General features: G+C 39.3%; 1 protein-coding gene across 6 annotated transcripts in view; it reads right to left on the bottom strand.

Annotated features, from left to right (window-relative positions):
* The window catches only part of CLEC16A (C-type lectin domain containing 16A), a 59774-nt gene that overhangs the window by 4298 nt on the left and 39301 nt on the right, over positions 1-16175 (bottom strand). Inside the window, exons 20-23 of one of the 6 annotated variants that reach the window (XM_064725657.1) lie at positions 15727-15931; positions 14492-14659; positions 9066-9212; positions 3467-3586 (exon numbers count right to left, since the gene is read on the bottom strand). In XM_064725657.1, coding sequence (XP_064581727.1) covers positions 3467-3586; positions 9066-9212; positions 14492-14659; positions 15727-15931 — 640 coding nt within the window. Of the gene's footprint in view, positions 1-689; positions 729-3383; positions 3591-9065; positions 9213-14491; positions 14660-15726; positions 15932-16175 lie in introns of those variants that run through there. The other 5 variants (XM_064725661.1, XM_064725660.1, XM_064725659.1 and 2 more) reach the window with 5 other exon arrangements.

Raw genomic sequence — 16175 nt, 5'->3', positions numbered from 1 at the left:
CAGGAAGATCTTTAGAAATAAAAGAAAAACTGAAGAACCACTCTACAGCCAGCTTTCCCAAAAGGTGGCCTGTTTCTTACAAAAATTTGGAAGTCATTCTCTCAATTCATCCTCCAGGTTTATATTTAAGTGACACCTCAACCACAGAGAGCAGAATTATGGCAGAAGAGGAAGGAGGATCATTTCCTTGCTGCAACTGAAAGGTGCTGCAAGAGGCCTGCTTTACACAGCCTTGTGAGCCATGGGGGCTTGTCCTCCTAAGCAAGGAGCATCCAACACTCACACTGGGAATAAGCATAAATGCTACAGAAAACTGATATGCTGCTGCACCTCCTACTTCATGAAAAAACCCTCCAACATTAATAGCTATTTGTGCTGTCCTCTCCCCATAAAAATCCTAGTGAACTGTCAAGCAAGCTGTTCATTTGGCTCAGGATGGAGAGGGAATGGACAGGATGAGGTGATACAGCCTTAGATGATCAAGTATGCCCAGAAAAGTCAGTTTTTTTCAGACTACAATAATAGATGCCATTAAAGTAACAGATATCCAGCTTCAAGACAGACCAGTTTTAAAGCTTTTGTAAGAAACAGCATGTGTTCAAGTGTACAGGAATCTGCAGAAAAGCTTACAAGGCAATGTAGTGAATACAGAAATTAAGAATTAAGTTATGGTTTTAATACACAGTAACCTTAAAAAATTTTCCGTTTCATTATGATTCCAATTAGTCCTGGAAAAGAACAGAAAGCATGAACATAAGACAAAGGGAAATAAAAAAAAAAAGAAAAAGCAAAGTAGAGAATGGAATGGTGTCAGTAAGGTATCAGTGGATAACACGCAAATTACTGGGTTTTTTTTACCTTTCTGGTAAGATAACCCCAACAATGGTGTACTCTCACTCCAGAAACCACTCATGTACTTTTTGCTGAATTGGTGGCCAAAGCTCCTCGCTTTGATAAAAACAAGATTTATAGATGGTAAAAACGTCTACTATTAAATAAAAGACATCAGTGGTTATTTTTGAACTGTAAGGACAGATTCAAAGTAACCCTACAGATTCTTCATCTGTCAAGAAGCTTTAGTGAGAATGTAGCAACTGATACCAGAGGAAGTGATGCAAGAATCACATGGAAAATGAACTGCTAAAACAATGAAATACAGGCTCATTTCTCTGAATTCCAAGCTGAACACCAACATTTCAGTATGCACAGAACAGTGAGTTCCTGCTTTCTCAACCTATACAATCTTCAAATGCTATCAAATGCTCTTTGCCAAGGTAACACTTAAATCTTATTTATACTACAGCATGAATAGTCACCCAAATTCAGATTCAGAAACCTGAGGCATTCTGGTAAGTAAAGTATTATCAACCAATGGCATTCTGCTCAGAAGATTGTATACAGCACATTTCTATTTAACTTCTGAATCCACACTTCAGTTCTTAAATCATTCCTTCCCCTCTTCCAACAGAATATCAATGTCTTTTCTTAATACTTCCATTTACTGAAATGATGAAAGACATGATATTCTTTTGTTATGCTGGATGTTTTGGTCCCAAAATCCTTCCAGGTAGGTTCTAAGTTAATGCTAAAGTGACTCCTTTCTTAATGCCACAAACAAAAAGTATTTGGAAAAAGTCTTCATAAATAAAAAGTATCTGGAGTTAACAAGTCCAAATTTTCTACACAAAAGCCTCAAAAAAAAATTAAAAAGAAAGACAAAAGTATCAAAAACTGTGAGCCCAGTATTTCAGTGGCAGCATTTGTAGAGAATACAAGATCAGAGCTCTCCTGTGCTTCCCTCCAGCTGTTATTGGTATTGCTAGAAGCCAGTCTCTCTCCTCTCAGGATGTCTTTTGTCACTGCCAGCCTGGTTTCCATCACTGTGGCATTCAATTTCAGGGAACAGTGGCCAATTGCTGTAACCCAGAGTGGCACCACTGTCAAAATGATCAGAAAGCAAATCCCAACACACAAAAGGGTGGAGGAGAGAGAGTTCTTAACACTGTCTAGAGCTCACAAGAATGTCTGTCCTTAAGCAGGTACCAAGCTCTTGCTTCTAAAGAGTTTCACATACTCAGCATATTTACAGATTAATTTCTCTACTTATTATCTGGAATTTCCCTTGATACTATATATAAAAATACTAACTGGCTTTCAAAAACCCAAACTCCCAACATTTTGTTACAGTTTGACTTTTGGATAGAAAGAAAATTTGTAATTTTTCCCTGGATAAAACCACCAGTCACCGAGATATGCTCTGCTCTTAAATATCAAAAGGTTATCACCTAATACTAGAAAACAGCATTTCTATTTATCTTTTCCCAGCCTCAATGTATTTAGGCAAGAGTGTTCTGGCACAAAATATATGCCAAATCTGCAACAAAACCAGGGAGAGAGAAGTCAGTTTCTTAAAATGGTTTTGATCTTAATACTGAGCTCTAACAAACAGCCTTCCATACCTCCAAACTTATTGTACTTATTGAAAACAAGGTGTAATTTTGCAAGTTTTGGGGTATTATTAGCTCTCTTTGGATGCAGAGCCTTCAACAGCCTTACATGTTTTTCAGCACTTCTTTAATGCTACAAAGATTATTGTTACAACAAAAAAAAAACCAACTAAAACATTAAACTTGTTATATTAACTTATGCTAAGAAGGGTTATTGTGAAAGAAGTTTGAAAAGAACAGAAAAAGGAAAGAACAGACATCTACAGTGAAGTGTCCTAAGCTGTACAGCAACGTACTACGAAAGGATAACAAAAATACAAATTACAAGACATTAGGCAAAAAGTTGCAAATTAAATCTATAATGATGAAAAAGGGTGTTTATATAATATTAGCAGAGTAAAGTAGCTTCATGCCATGACAGGAACAAAAGAAAAGAAAATTAGATACAAGTTCAAACATTATATAACAAAGGTCATCTGGAGCACATTTCCATATTTTTTTGCATCTGCTCCTCCTCCTTACCTCCTCAGGTAAGGACAATCAAACAGTCCATAAAGTCATCTGCTAGAATCTGATGATCACAGAAATATTAAGCTTGTGCCATCAGAGTCCAGGGACAGTTTTATGCTGAATGCCTGTCCATTTGACCTGTGCTATCAAGAGATTTCTTGCTGCTGGCCAAGGACCTGCATTACTGTCCATTCAGGAGCCTGTGTTTACTGAATTTCACTACAGCCAGGGCTGCCCTGTGCAAATGAAGACATGGCTGCTTTGAAGCTGGAGGCTTGATAGCACAATTTCCACCTTTGGCACGAGTGCCCAGAGACATGGGAGAAGCTGCAGACAAGGCTTTCAGGAACAGCTCATTATTGATTTACAGTTCTCCCAAAACAAAACGCAGAGACAAATATTATAACGCTTTCTTCAGTTTCCTACCTCACTGTCACTGCTGTCAGCATGGAAAGCAAATATGTTCTACTGATTATTATGGGCTTGTGAAGGCTTATGGAGGAACCTGCCTGAGTGGGTATTGCGGGAGTTTCTGCTGCAGCTGCTGCTGGAAGGCCTAAACCCAGTGTCCACCGTGACTGTCAGCCTCCGACAGACTAAACACCCGCCGGCGTCCTTTCCTGCCAGACCTTACTAGAGGGAAACACAGCCAGAAATCATACAGAGCCTTCAACAATGACACAGGGGAGGGAAACTGGAATGGAGACAAAGGATAAATGTTAGAGCAGCAACAAGAATAAGTGACAAGGACACACCCGTAACTGCTGGTATCTTGAATACAATTTGACACCGCACCAAGAGCCTTCTACGTTTGGGAAATACTTCTGAAGCAGGAAGTATTCATTCTTTAGAAATAAATGAGTTTATATCAATTTAATGCTTTGCTTCCTATCTGAAAATGTTTGCAAGTTTGGGCTATGTCTAGCAATACCAACATCAAGGAGGGCTGGCAGGTATTTATTTGCATTACAATCTACTCACCTGCTTTAGAAACTTTGAGAGAAGTTCTTTACCACAAACTCTGGTGACACAGAATTATTCTCCTTTCCCCTGGCCATGAATTATATGCAGTGCAGTATACTGTGCACGTGACAACACTTCAGATCACTCAGCCCTACTATTCTGAAACCCAACAGTAGCATTTACATTTGGTTTATGATAAAGCCAAACACAGGGTTTGAAAAGATAACAGCAGTTCAGATGATGATGCTTGGTGCATAGAAAGTTCCTAGAAAAGAAACTTTCTAAGAACAAAAGTACTTCCTCACCTAGTCAGAAAATTACTAGAGCTTCACAGAACAGGAGGTCAAACCACATTTACATTACTGATTATAGAGGGAAGAGACAGAGATGGTTTCAATAGGAAGGCAAGCACTGCTCTTCTAAGCTTGATTAATCACCCTCTCCTTGGAATGGAAATTTATTTTCAGACTGGAATCCAATATGTTCTCTGCAACAAGGGACAGTTCTTGGTACTTATTTTAGATCTTTTATCATCAATACCTTCCAGAAGCACAAAATACAGCTTAAGTGGCACAGATCAGTGCCTTGTGAAGTCCTCATTACCTATTGCTCTGATGTAAACATTTTCTTAAGTACTGAAGCCAATTGCTTTTTAAAAGTTAAGACAGCTTAAAAAGTAATAAAATACAGCACAGATGACATTAACACATTCATAATTCTGGAAGACTGCTAACTTACAGTAAGAGAGCTTCTATATCTAATCCTTGGCATATATGACAATAAGCACTTTAAAGAAGTGTACAGTTCCAGCAGGAGTAGCCAAGACATGACTGCATTCTAAGCTCTGAAACTTGATGCTTAAAATCTGTCCAACGAGAACATTTCTACCTTATGCATAGTAACATTTCAAAAGCACATGATAATTAAAAAAAAAACTAAATACAAAGAAAAAACCAACCTGATAGCAGAACTTGCAGAACCCGACACTGATTTTTCTGTCTTGCTAAGCATTCTGCTTTCTTTAAGGGATGATTTCTGCTTTTTCAATTTTAAAGAACGATAATCTTGTAAAGGGCTAAGTTTAATCCCCAAACACTGCAAATGGGGGAGCTGCCAGTCTTTTAAATATCTGTGCCATACAGCAGCTTGACAACTACTAGGTAGGATAGCCAATGAACTTGGGAGTCATAGGAGTTTATTTCACTCATGACAAAGCAACTGATGCAATGCTGTGGGACTGTTTGATGCAGGTATGAGTGATAACAAGTAAATTATTTTTACAAAACATTGAACTAACATAACTTTTCCCTGTGACACATTTTTGAAAGAGCTTTTGCTGTTTAATCATCAATTTATCCTCTATGTTGTAACATTTTCTCTTAATTAACATGCAATTTGTCTTGATTTTGTTCTCATCTATCACTGTTTTATGTAAAAATTGGTGTCTATGTTCCAAATCTCATTTTCTGAGACAACTCTGTGAAGATTTACATGTATAATCTAAAATATATTAAACTCTGAGCAGTTTAAATCTGTCAACAGACTGTAACTTAGGACACTATAATCACAAGTTCACAGTATAAAAAGCTGTGTGGTTTAAGATGTTGCTTCTAAGGAAGGTAGTTGAGGTAGTTTCCTTGAAGTCCAGATAGGCATCTCCCCTTTATCTAGTCTGGCCTTGTTGTCTGAAGTTCCTGAGCAACCCAGGATGCTTTTCATGCTCAACAGCTTGAGCAGGTGCCAGAACAAACAGGGGAGCAGGGAAGGAGGGGCAGAGAGGGGCACAGACATTTGTGTGTGTGTTCAAAATGGAATGGGAAATGAGACAGAGTCAAATGTGACAGATGGCAGCAGCATTCAGGGGCTACCTTGGGACATAAAACAGATTTTGGTAACTGCTTGCTGCTCATCACACACTGGTTACTTCCTCCTCAAAGGAGCTACTTCACATCATGCAAGTCACTGCTGAGAAGCAGAAGAGCAAAGGCATTTTAGCTTCAACTGTCCTCAAGTGGTTAAGCTAAGGGAAAACCACTGCTTTACACAGAAGTGGGTGAATACCAACAGCTGTTTCCACATCCCAGCTGAGTGGTCAGCATGACCTGATCTAACACAGACTGTGCTCATGGCACTGTCACCTCCTTCAGCAGAGTTCTGTTCATGCACAAGCCCACAGAACAGCCACCTGCACATGCCAAACAGAGCCCCACTTTCATGCCACATCCCTGGCAAGTTTCCACTACAGATCACAATTCCATGTAAGTACTACAAAAGGGAGAATATGCAAACTCACAGTAACCTGGTCAATCAGTTAATGCAGAGACACTGATCCCAAGAATGCCACTACTGAACAGACACTGAGATTGGCAAAAAGTGTCAAAAGGGCTCTGGGGGTTGGGGAAAACCCTTCCTACATTCACACCTCCCAAAAGACCTAGGCAGTTCAGAATTCTCACTAGTCTGTAATAAGGACACTCAGCCACAGGTTTTAAATCACTACTTGTGTTCCTTATTGCCTGCAACTACACTAAGCAGTTTGGTACAGACCAGGGCAGCAGCTTTGAAGAATTATGCACACTTATTGCTTTAGTCTGATTTTAGGAACAGTTTCTGTGCATTAATGAGATTCTTCTAGAAAGAAACTAAACTATTAGATATGCTGCAGCTATGCACCAAATACACTTCTAACACCAACAGCCAACATATTAGTCTGACCTGACCACTGGTCCTTGGAACAGCCACATACATGGCAGGGATTCTTGGTCCTAAAGGCCAGAGCAAATATGGTCCAGCAAAACCCCTAAGCCACATGCATGCACCTCAGTACCAACTGTGCATTATCCTACTGCAATAAAATACCTGCTCATGCACATAAAGCCACTGCCTTCCTCTCTGTAACTGCCCTCTGAGGAGAACAAAAGTCATCCCTGCAGCAGGTCAGTGCAACTTCTGATTTGGGACTGGAGCAGCTGATGCACATTGTCAGGTTCATTTCCCCTGACTTGGCTGAAGGAGACTGGGCCCAGTGGTAGGACCCAGAACTGGACCCTCACAGCTACACTTGCTAGAGCATCACATTAAAAAAAAAATCAAAGCACACCCAACGACAGTTTTCCTGCACGACACGTGACATTTTGCACATACTTTATGATTAAGTCACAGTGAAGGTCAAGGTGGGCAGTTCATGCAACCTAACTGGCAAAGTGCATACTGAAATCAGGCACTCCAAAATACTTTTCCTCTGGCTTTGATCAGGGTTTTTTTCATCATTTTTATCTTTATTTTCAGGGGTGAGGAGGGTAGGGAATAGTTAGGTGTTTATTGTTGTTTGCTTTTCTTTTTTTTTGGAAATCATTGAGCAGCCTCCTGTCATCAAGCTTTTTAAAATGCAGGAAAAACAAACAATTTTATGTTACACAAATGCCAACATACTGTGTAAGCAGACTGCAGTTTTGTTCACTACAGTCTGTGATGATACTTCAATAATTCACTATCTTTTCATTCTTGATGAGTAATTGTATGTTCTGGATCTATGCATTTTTTCATAGAAATCAGATTATGTGTGCTTGAAAGACCTCAGTCTGAAACAAAGCATAGTCCTGCTTGATATTTTTGTCAACTAGCTTGAATTGCTTATACCTACAGAAATAATAGAGATTCTTTATTTTCATTTCCTTTACCACAGTTCTCTTAGATACTCTTGGTAAGAACGTGTAGCTGCATTTCTCTTTCTGACCACAGAGGATTCAAATACAGCAGAGGACACTGTACATGAGCATTTTTACACTGCTAAGGAGAAACATGTCATGTTTTCTTGTAGTGCCAATCCAGCCTGAGGATTCTGACAAATGACAGCACTTCTCTGTGCAATTACTACATTTCACCTGGGCCACGAAGAGACTGGGTAACAGCAATCACTTGCCAACAGAGGAAATAAATTTTTGAATAGATGGTATATTTTTTTATATAAATTGCATTCTGAAATTACACATATTGCAGGACTATTTTGACTATGTGTTCATCTCTCAAGGTAATAGATGCTTTTTAATCTAGAGTCTGGCTACTAGAATGCTTTAAATATTTATTGTTCCTTGACTTCATCAGCACCCTTTCATTACCCTTTCCAGCAGTATTTCTTTCAGGGACACTCACTTGAAATATATTGGTCAGCTGGCACTCTTCAGTGAAACCTAAAACCACTCAATACCTAAAGAAGTTGCATCATTTCCTGTAGGACTGCAACAAATTTTAGATATAGATGGGCCTTCCAAATAAAGGCAAAATGGCTTATCTTAGAAGGGGTAGCCAGATCAACCCTCTCAAGGAATGATCAACATTGTAAGTGACCATTAAAATGAGGGCTTGCTTGAAAAGGTCTTGAGAACCAAGTTGTTTTATAACCAAAATGAGGTAGAGTAGGTCACTTCTAGCATGAAAGCATTTCAGGATGCACCCTTGTCTAGTCTCCAGCCTCAGGCTTTGCCTCACACAATCTGCACTCAGAACAGACACTGCTACAAGATTGTCTACAAATACTACATAAAAGGGAGGAATAATGCAAAAAAAAGTTCCAGTTTAAGCATACCCACTAAATATACTGACCAATGCAAGCACATGCAGCCTACATTTGTGAAAGTTACACTGTCAGTCTATTTATAATGCAGCCTCTTCTGCACCAATGAAACAGCCTCCTGAAACGTGGAGGTGTTCCGCCACAAGAGCGTTATTGCAAAACCTTTACAATATTAATATCCTAAATAATTATTTTCAAATACTTCATATTTGGCCCATTGTTACAAATTACCCTGAGGATCAGATAAACACACAAAAGCAAATGTCACCCAGTTCAAAAAAAAGCAATACTTCAGTTAAAACAAACCACTGACAAAAAAAAAATCCTCAACATTCTAAACTGTTTGTGCTAGGAGAGAAGTCAGACAAGCAGGACATTATTTCACCAATACTTAAAGTCTCTACTGAAAGAAGCTAAGTATTTACAGTTCCAGAAAGCTGAAGAGAACACTGCAAATTATACTACAATTTACTTTTAATTGGCTTAGTTGATTAAGTAATCTAAAACCATAAAGGCCTACATGAACTGCTCTGCATCCCTTAGTGCCTAGGCTGAAGGTGGTGAGTGAATACCTGCTGGGCTCTGAGCAGCAGAAGGAGTGGATGTCGAGCTTGCAGTCACTGAGTCACAGCGCCCGGTACTGCCACTGCCACTGGAAGGGGACGGTGACGAGACTGGGGATGGATTGTGCTGATTTATGCACTGGGCTACAGCAAAGCCTGCAAAACAGGACAGTGAAGTGTACAAGTTAAATAGCAATATTAAAAGAGTTAAGCTGTTGAACAAACTGGGAAAGGGTAAAAGCAAATCCTGTATCAAAGTGATGCCAACCTCATGTAGTGACCCAGAGGATGTGCCCTCTCCCACCTTCATCCTGGAAACCAGAGAAGTCTGAATGTACCTTACTGAAAACAGGCTACAAGTGCTGATCAATAAGTAAGTAAAGAGAGTTTAAGGGATTAAAAGCATTTTAAAACTTAGAGAATGCACAAACAGTCAAAACATATAGAAACTTTTCGATTTTTGATATAGTAAATATATTCACGGGTCACAGACCGTACCATGATAAGGAAAACAATTAAGTCAAAAGCGAACAAAAAACCCTCTTGGACAGAAGATCTACATTTTTTGCTAGACATAACTTCAGAAAATTTTAATCAATCACATCTAATGCTGGCACTGAATTTCATCCAGCCTCTCACAAACTGAATTTTTTCCAGTCTGAAGACACTATGCAGTGTCCAACAGCACTTCTTAGATGAGTCATTTTCTGGCTTCTAGTGTAATACTCCTTCAATCTCTTTGCAGGGTAGCATCCTTTTCTTTCCTAACCACCTTGCATTCATTCCTTTCTCCTTCCATAAGTACACACCTATAGCCACCTCTTCAGGTTTTGCTAGCAAGCAGCTTTTCAGAAGTTGATGCACCTCTTACAGCAAAAGCAGTGCCTTCACCACGGGCTGTAGGTTAGGTGAGGCACACCACGTTTCTGCTTCTGCAGCTCTCCTCCCTCTCTCCCATGGGAAAGTGCTAATGCAGAAGTTTTTTTGGCAGTCCTGTGAAGTACTGAAAGTAGCCACAATGTGGACTACAAAACACCTAACAACACTCTAGTTGCTACCTTCACTGAACAGTCAACACTGAAAGGGAAAGTATCTGACAATCAGGTAAGACTGGAAACACACCACACAGTTCTTTATCCTTTTATACAGGGAATCTCCCTTGGCAGTGAATGGATGATTCACTCAGAGAATCTCCTATATAGTGAAGGTGCTGGTGCCATACAGGATGCAACCACTCAAAACTCAGCTTAAATGGACATGTTACAAGAAACTCTGAAAGCTTTGAAATGTAGATATACCAAGTCAGGAAAATGCTGTTAGCAGCAACACACTGACAGGCTGTGCTACAAGTGAAAACAACAGTGATGAAAGCACAGAAGAAAGCTCACAAACATCTGTCCTGTTAATAATCTGACTTGATCTGTAATCCCACCTCCTACATTCTACCTCCCACGCTTACCCAAGAATTAGACTCAAAACCACTTGCAGAAACACAATGCCACCTGAATTTCTGTAGCACTGCAGCATAGCTTTAGATAGGTATCTAAATGTCATTTTTACCAAGTTAAATTACATTCATTATGTTCAAGATGAACACCACTTGAAAGAACTAAATCACTACCAAGGCAGGAGAGATCTCTTTCAGTGAAAAACAAAATATTTGGTAAGGAGCTAATTGTCCTATAAATGTAAATAAATCCATGCATTTTATTTCAGAAACCAAAGTGATTGATCTACAATCATTTAGGTAAGTTAAACTGAGTTTACACAGTGACACCTGACAGTCTGCAAAAAGTTAACCACAAACTGAACCACCTCAAATGTGAAAGACTTCCACATGTATCACTGGCCATGAGTGCTATAGTTTTTAATCACAGAAAATGTACATTAGATTTTTCATACACAGTTCATAGTTTGAAATATCAGTTAGGATGGGGTAACAAGGAATAACCAACCAGTGGACTTGTGACCACAGAAGTGAGGCAAAGCCAAGTGTTAATGTGAATGAAATTAAGAACAGTTCCTAAAGCCACTGCTACAGAAGAGCTTACATCAAGATATTTAGCTTCCCTTACAGTGCTGGTAAAAGCTGTACCTGTGGATAAAGCATTCTATATCCACAGAGTTTGCACTTCAAGGGAGAAGAAACCTTCCACCCTCAGCAGAACAGCAGAAAACAGTAAACAAGGTCTCCCATGACTGTCATAGGGAAAACTGGTCAGATTTAGCAGGATTGCCAGCCCAAAGTTCTGCAAAACAGCACTCATGGATTCATGTCCTTACATAGGAGCATTTGCTTCAAAATGACCTCAACATATTTTCTCTCCCCAAGCAACTGCAAAGGAAGAATTTTAAGTGCGCTAACGGAAGCTAATTTAGATAGGAAGGAAAGGTAAGCCTGAATAATTCAAAATACTGTAACTGGGAAACTACTGACCAAGGAAAAAACCTCTAATCAGGAAACTCCTATAGGAAATACCTGCAAAGAAAATGTGAGCAGAATTAATCATAGCTACAAGAAGCAAAATAACAGTTAGGAAGTTAATCTGATGATGACAGGAATGTTAGTTCATATTACACAAAGGGTTCCAAACCTATTCATGATTTTTTTTCCTTCAGACTTTAAAATGAAGATGGTTATAACTTGCTTGCCATGCTAATGTTAACAAGCTTTCCTCCTACTTTTTTCCTCTCAAAACCTTATTATCATCTACTAAGATATTAACAATGGATAAAATAGTAAGAGAAATCTATTGATTTTTGAATCTTTTGCTTTTCAAAATAAATTTACTTAGTAGGTAAGCAACCACACTTGTTAAAATATTTAGATGTACCTTTTGCTGGAAATCGTTAACATTTCCCTTAAGACATGTGGGGCATATAAATCTCAGAATAGAGCTGATACTTGAAACTAATTCTTGAGTTTGCTTGAAGAGGAAGTCATTATTTATTTACCTTCAATAGAAGACATCTGTTCACAGGGCCCCTACCAAATCTGCTGGTTTCTTTAAAAACAGTGTTCTTTATTTACATAGATTGCTTCAGAAGTACAATATGTTCATACATAGCTCATAGCTGAGATGGTGAAGAGTCCAGCCAGCTACACTATCCCTAAAATGCTCTAACATTCTAGCAAAGGTCAGAAACTTAAAATAGACCTTGGAGTATACTCAAAGCCATGACTTCATGGTGATAAAATTGATCAAGTGAGGGATTTTGCTTACGTTGTTCTCTACTGAGAACTGTCCAGTCCAGCAGGAGATCACAGCATGTCCCTGCCCTTCTCACTGTGCTCAGGGAGATGTTCTGAAGCATGGTCTGTGACATTCTCATCACCCTTCACTTGGCCTGCACAAAATCCAGTTTCAAGCTATAACAATCCTCACCCTCTTTCCCCCAGACACCAAGATTTTAACTTTGCACTGTGGAACAATGAAGGACAATGAAGCCCAGTTTGACAACAATAAGGGAACACAGAAGTTAACTGCAGGCTCTCTAGTGACATATGCAGAGCTTTATGTAGGCACCATGAGAGAAACTGAACCTGACAACTGCAATGAGTGTTCTTGAAAATTCTAAATTCATTGACAATAGGAAATAGGGAACTGAATAGCTGTATCAAATTTCACAGACTGAAACTTGCAGGAGGAATGAAAACATTGATATGAGCATTAATTTCTTAAAAAAAACAAACCATGCTGGATTGTACAGCACTGACAGCCAACATGGTCCTAACAAAAGTAGTAATTAGTCTTCTAAACATGTTGCCACAAAAACAGCTCTGCTTTAAATCTACAAAGGACATCACCAAGGGAAAGCATAATTTGAGTATTAAAAGTACAACCAAATTAACTGACTGTGCAAGCTCTGCAGAACTCAAACATCAGTTGGAGCTGTAACAGTTCAGAAATGCATACATGAAGCCAGTAATTTAACTGCAACTTGCTCAGTAATTTTTTCAAAGCCACAAAATTCTCCTCTTTAAGTAAAAATCATTGCAAGCCTGATTAAGATTCCTATAAAAATCACTAGGAACAAGGAAAGCTTATTCATTCCTCAGCAAAGATAAGATAACAAGTGCATATTTGATACTGGTTTTGTAATCAGATGTAAAAACAGGATATTAATCAATTTTTATTATATTACTACCTGTCATAAAATGCATTTCAAAGATGCTGTATTTGATATACCTCAAGTTGCCTGCCTCATTTCTTATGCTTTGTATCAAATAAAAGCTTCAAAATACTTTTCCCTCTGGATCTGCAAGTGGAACTCTACATTTCCTGGATTCAAATAAAGAATGTCATTGCTTGAAAAACGACTGTGTTGCATCATCCCCAGTATTCCCCTTCGAATTAGCAGAAGAAGTCATTCGTTAGGAACACAAAAGCACTCTTAGAGAAAGCTGAAACATTAACACTGGACTCTTTACAACCACACCTTTTCCATGGAAGTCTGGTCAAATAAGGAAAACACTCCCTCACACATCATACACTGGTCCTTGACGCACCTGACTGACAATACCTATGGTTTTATCATTTCTGTTCCCCAGCCAGGACTCAGGTAACTGAGCTCCAATTCTAAAGCAGTAAAACATCTGCGTTGTAAGTAATTTGAATTGTGTGCATTTGAATTCTGAATCACATTTAAAGAGAAATGCTGAGTTCTGTGGAATGACTGGCAGTAAGTGGTAATGAAATCTTTTGTATAACACAGCACAATTAAGTACTTTCAAGTAGTATGAGATTTCCCTTTAAAATGACTCAACCCAAAAGGAAAATAGTAATCTGGAAAAGAATTTCTGCAGAGAAGTCAATTTGTGAAACAGACAATAAAGAGAAAAAAAAAAGCAAAGAGCTCATTGATTTAGAATCACTCCTTTAATCCCAGTTCCAAGCCAATGTAGCTGTGGCCCTTTTCTGTCTTGCTCACTCTGAGGGAAATGTGGCAGTGCACAACATTCCAGCTGTTTTCACAATGCAGCATGAAGACATTCATAACCAAATTAAAGGAGGAAATACACACAACTGACTGGGACTGCTCATAGAATCTAAATGGGAGGTGCTGGGCTGCAGCTCCAGAGCTGTGTCCAAAACCTGTAACTTCAGCTGAAGGCTGAACAGGAAGATCCAGATGTGTTGCATAAACACTGAGTATGCAAAGCATGATTTAAACTAACTTGATTTGTAAGGAAGGCAAGGTATTAAGACATCTGGGGAAACTGCCATGGAAGTATTGCTCACAACACACCCACAATACACACCCAGGTATTATTTGTTTCTCTCAGAGTAAATTTTGCCATAAGCCTCATCCTGGAGTTGTGTGCTCAGGAACACACCACAATAAGCTTTTCACTGCTTGTACAAGTTACAGCACAGTTTTTGCAGACAGAAATCACAAAGCAAAACCTGCTTGTTAATGAATGCTAATCTTACCTGGGACTTTGTCAACAGATGCAAAGACAGAGCGCTGCACTGTGGGGTCACTGCTCCCACGCCGGGACTGGTCATAGAATCTAAATGGGAGGTGCTGGGCTGCAGCTCCAGAGCTGTGTCCAAAACCCATAACTTCAGTTGAAGGCTGAACAGGAAGATCCAGGAGAGCTATGTTTAATCACAATTGATAGTTTTTGTTACTCAAATACACAAAAGGAAAAAGAAGTGACAAGAAAATTGATAGTTTGCTCAGGACCTAAGACTAAACCAGATTTTAACATAACTTGCTTTCATTTGCCTCTTAATTATGGTTACAAATGCACTGACAAACTAAAGAGTCAGTGCTTCTGGCAACCTTTTCTACATTGCTGTCTACACCACATTCACACTAGGGAAACCTCAACATTTCAGCGGAGAAGAAAAAAACCCCAGGATTACAGGAAGTCCCTTTCACTAAAAAACCATAGGAGTTATTAACAATAAAAAACCCCTTTTGCTTTTCCCTGCAGAAATAAAGTAATTCATTAGTTAAAACAGAACACTGCAGAAAGCCATTTAAAGAGACAATCAGCTTTAAGATGGAAAATAAATGCCTTTGCATTCATTCAACCTAAAAGTTTTAATATCAAGTACTAATATCCTCAAACTTGCTTTTATGCCTTGCTTCATGTAAAAAAAATTAAAGTGTCACATATCCACTTTATAAATTCTAAGTTAAATATGGAAGTAAATCTATTCCTTGGAAACTCAGCCCTGTTTTAGAGCTTTCTGTAGCCCACCACTCCTCAGTGTGCCTCAGCCTGACATGACAGAGTGACTTGCCATGAGAGCCCAGTGTTCTCCCAGAGGCACTGCAGGACACCACTGTTGCCTTCTGATACAAGGCAGGCGGCCTGGTTTCAGGAAGCAGCACGGCGACCCTCTTCTCCAGGGTCGCTCGGGCCTAAGAAACACGCGGACACCAATATGGTGGAGGATCAAAGGCTTTTATTCTCTCTTCTCATGGGGTTTTATAGTCTAGGGGGCTTCTACGTCAGGTGAGGGTCTGTCTTTACTATCTATGGTTAGTAGGGGATGGAAAGTTGCCTGGGCAAGTGGAAAATTACTGGAATCTGGTTCAGGGGACTGAATTAAAATTATGTTAATTTTCTTATCTAAGGGGACAGGGGCCCTGTCTTCCTGTAACATCACGAGATCTTCCGAACGCCAGGCCCTATCTGCTACACACCACCCACCTGCTATCCTCTGCATTTTGGTGCGCCGGGCCTGGATGCGGCCCTTGGCCAGGCGCTGCTTGGCGATGATGCAGCGAATGTGGTCGGCAAAGATGAACGTGGCCTGCAGGATGGGGAAGGGCTTCGAGTGAGGGCTGGAGGCAGGCTTGTGGATGATGATGTTCAGGGCTCTGCTGTCATCCTCTACTCCGGTCACCTGCATATCCTAAAGAGAAGCAGAAGGCAAATAGTTAAAATAAGCTTTTCTAAACTACAGATTAAATATCAACATTGAAAGAAAGTACTATAAAAATGTTTCATTAAAGCTCTTACTAAGACAGTTTCCATGTTAAAAAACCCAGCAGTATAAAACCAAACCAGACTCTGCAAGTTGTACAACTTGAACTTACTTCTTCAGAAATTAATATTCATAGAGATTGAATTAAATTATTTGAGCACAGCAAATTTTC

This window comes from Zonotrichia leucophrys, chromosome 14, assembly GCF_028769735.1.
Source record: "Zonotrichia leucophrys gambelii isolate GWCS_2022_RI chromosome 14, RI_Zleu_2.0, whole genome shotgun sequence".
NCBI lineage: Eukaryota > Metazoa > Chordata > Aves > Passeriformes > Passerellidae > Zonotrichia > Zonotrichia leucophrys.
This window is presented reverse-complemented; position numbering and strand designations above follow the sequence as displayed.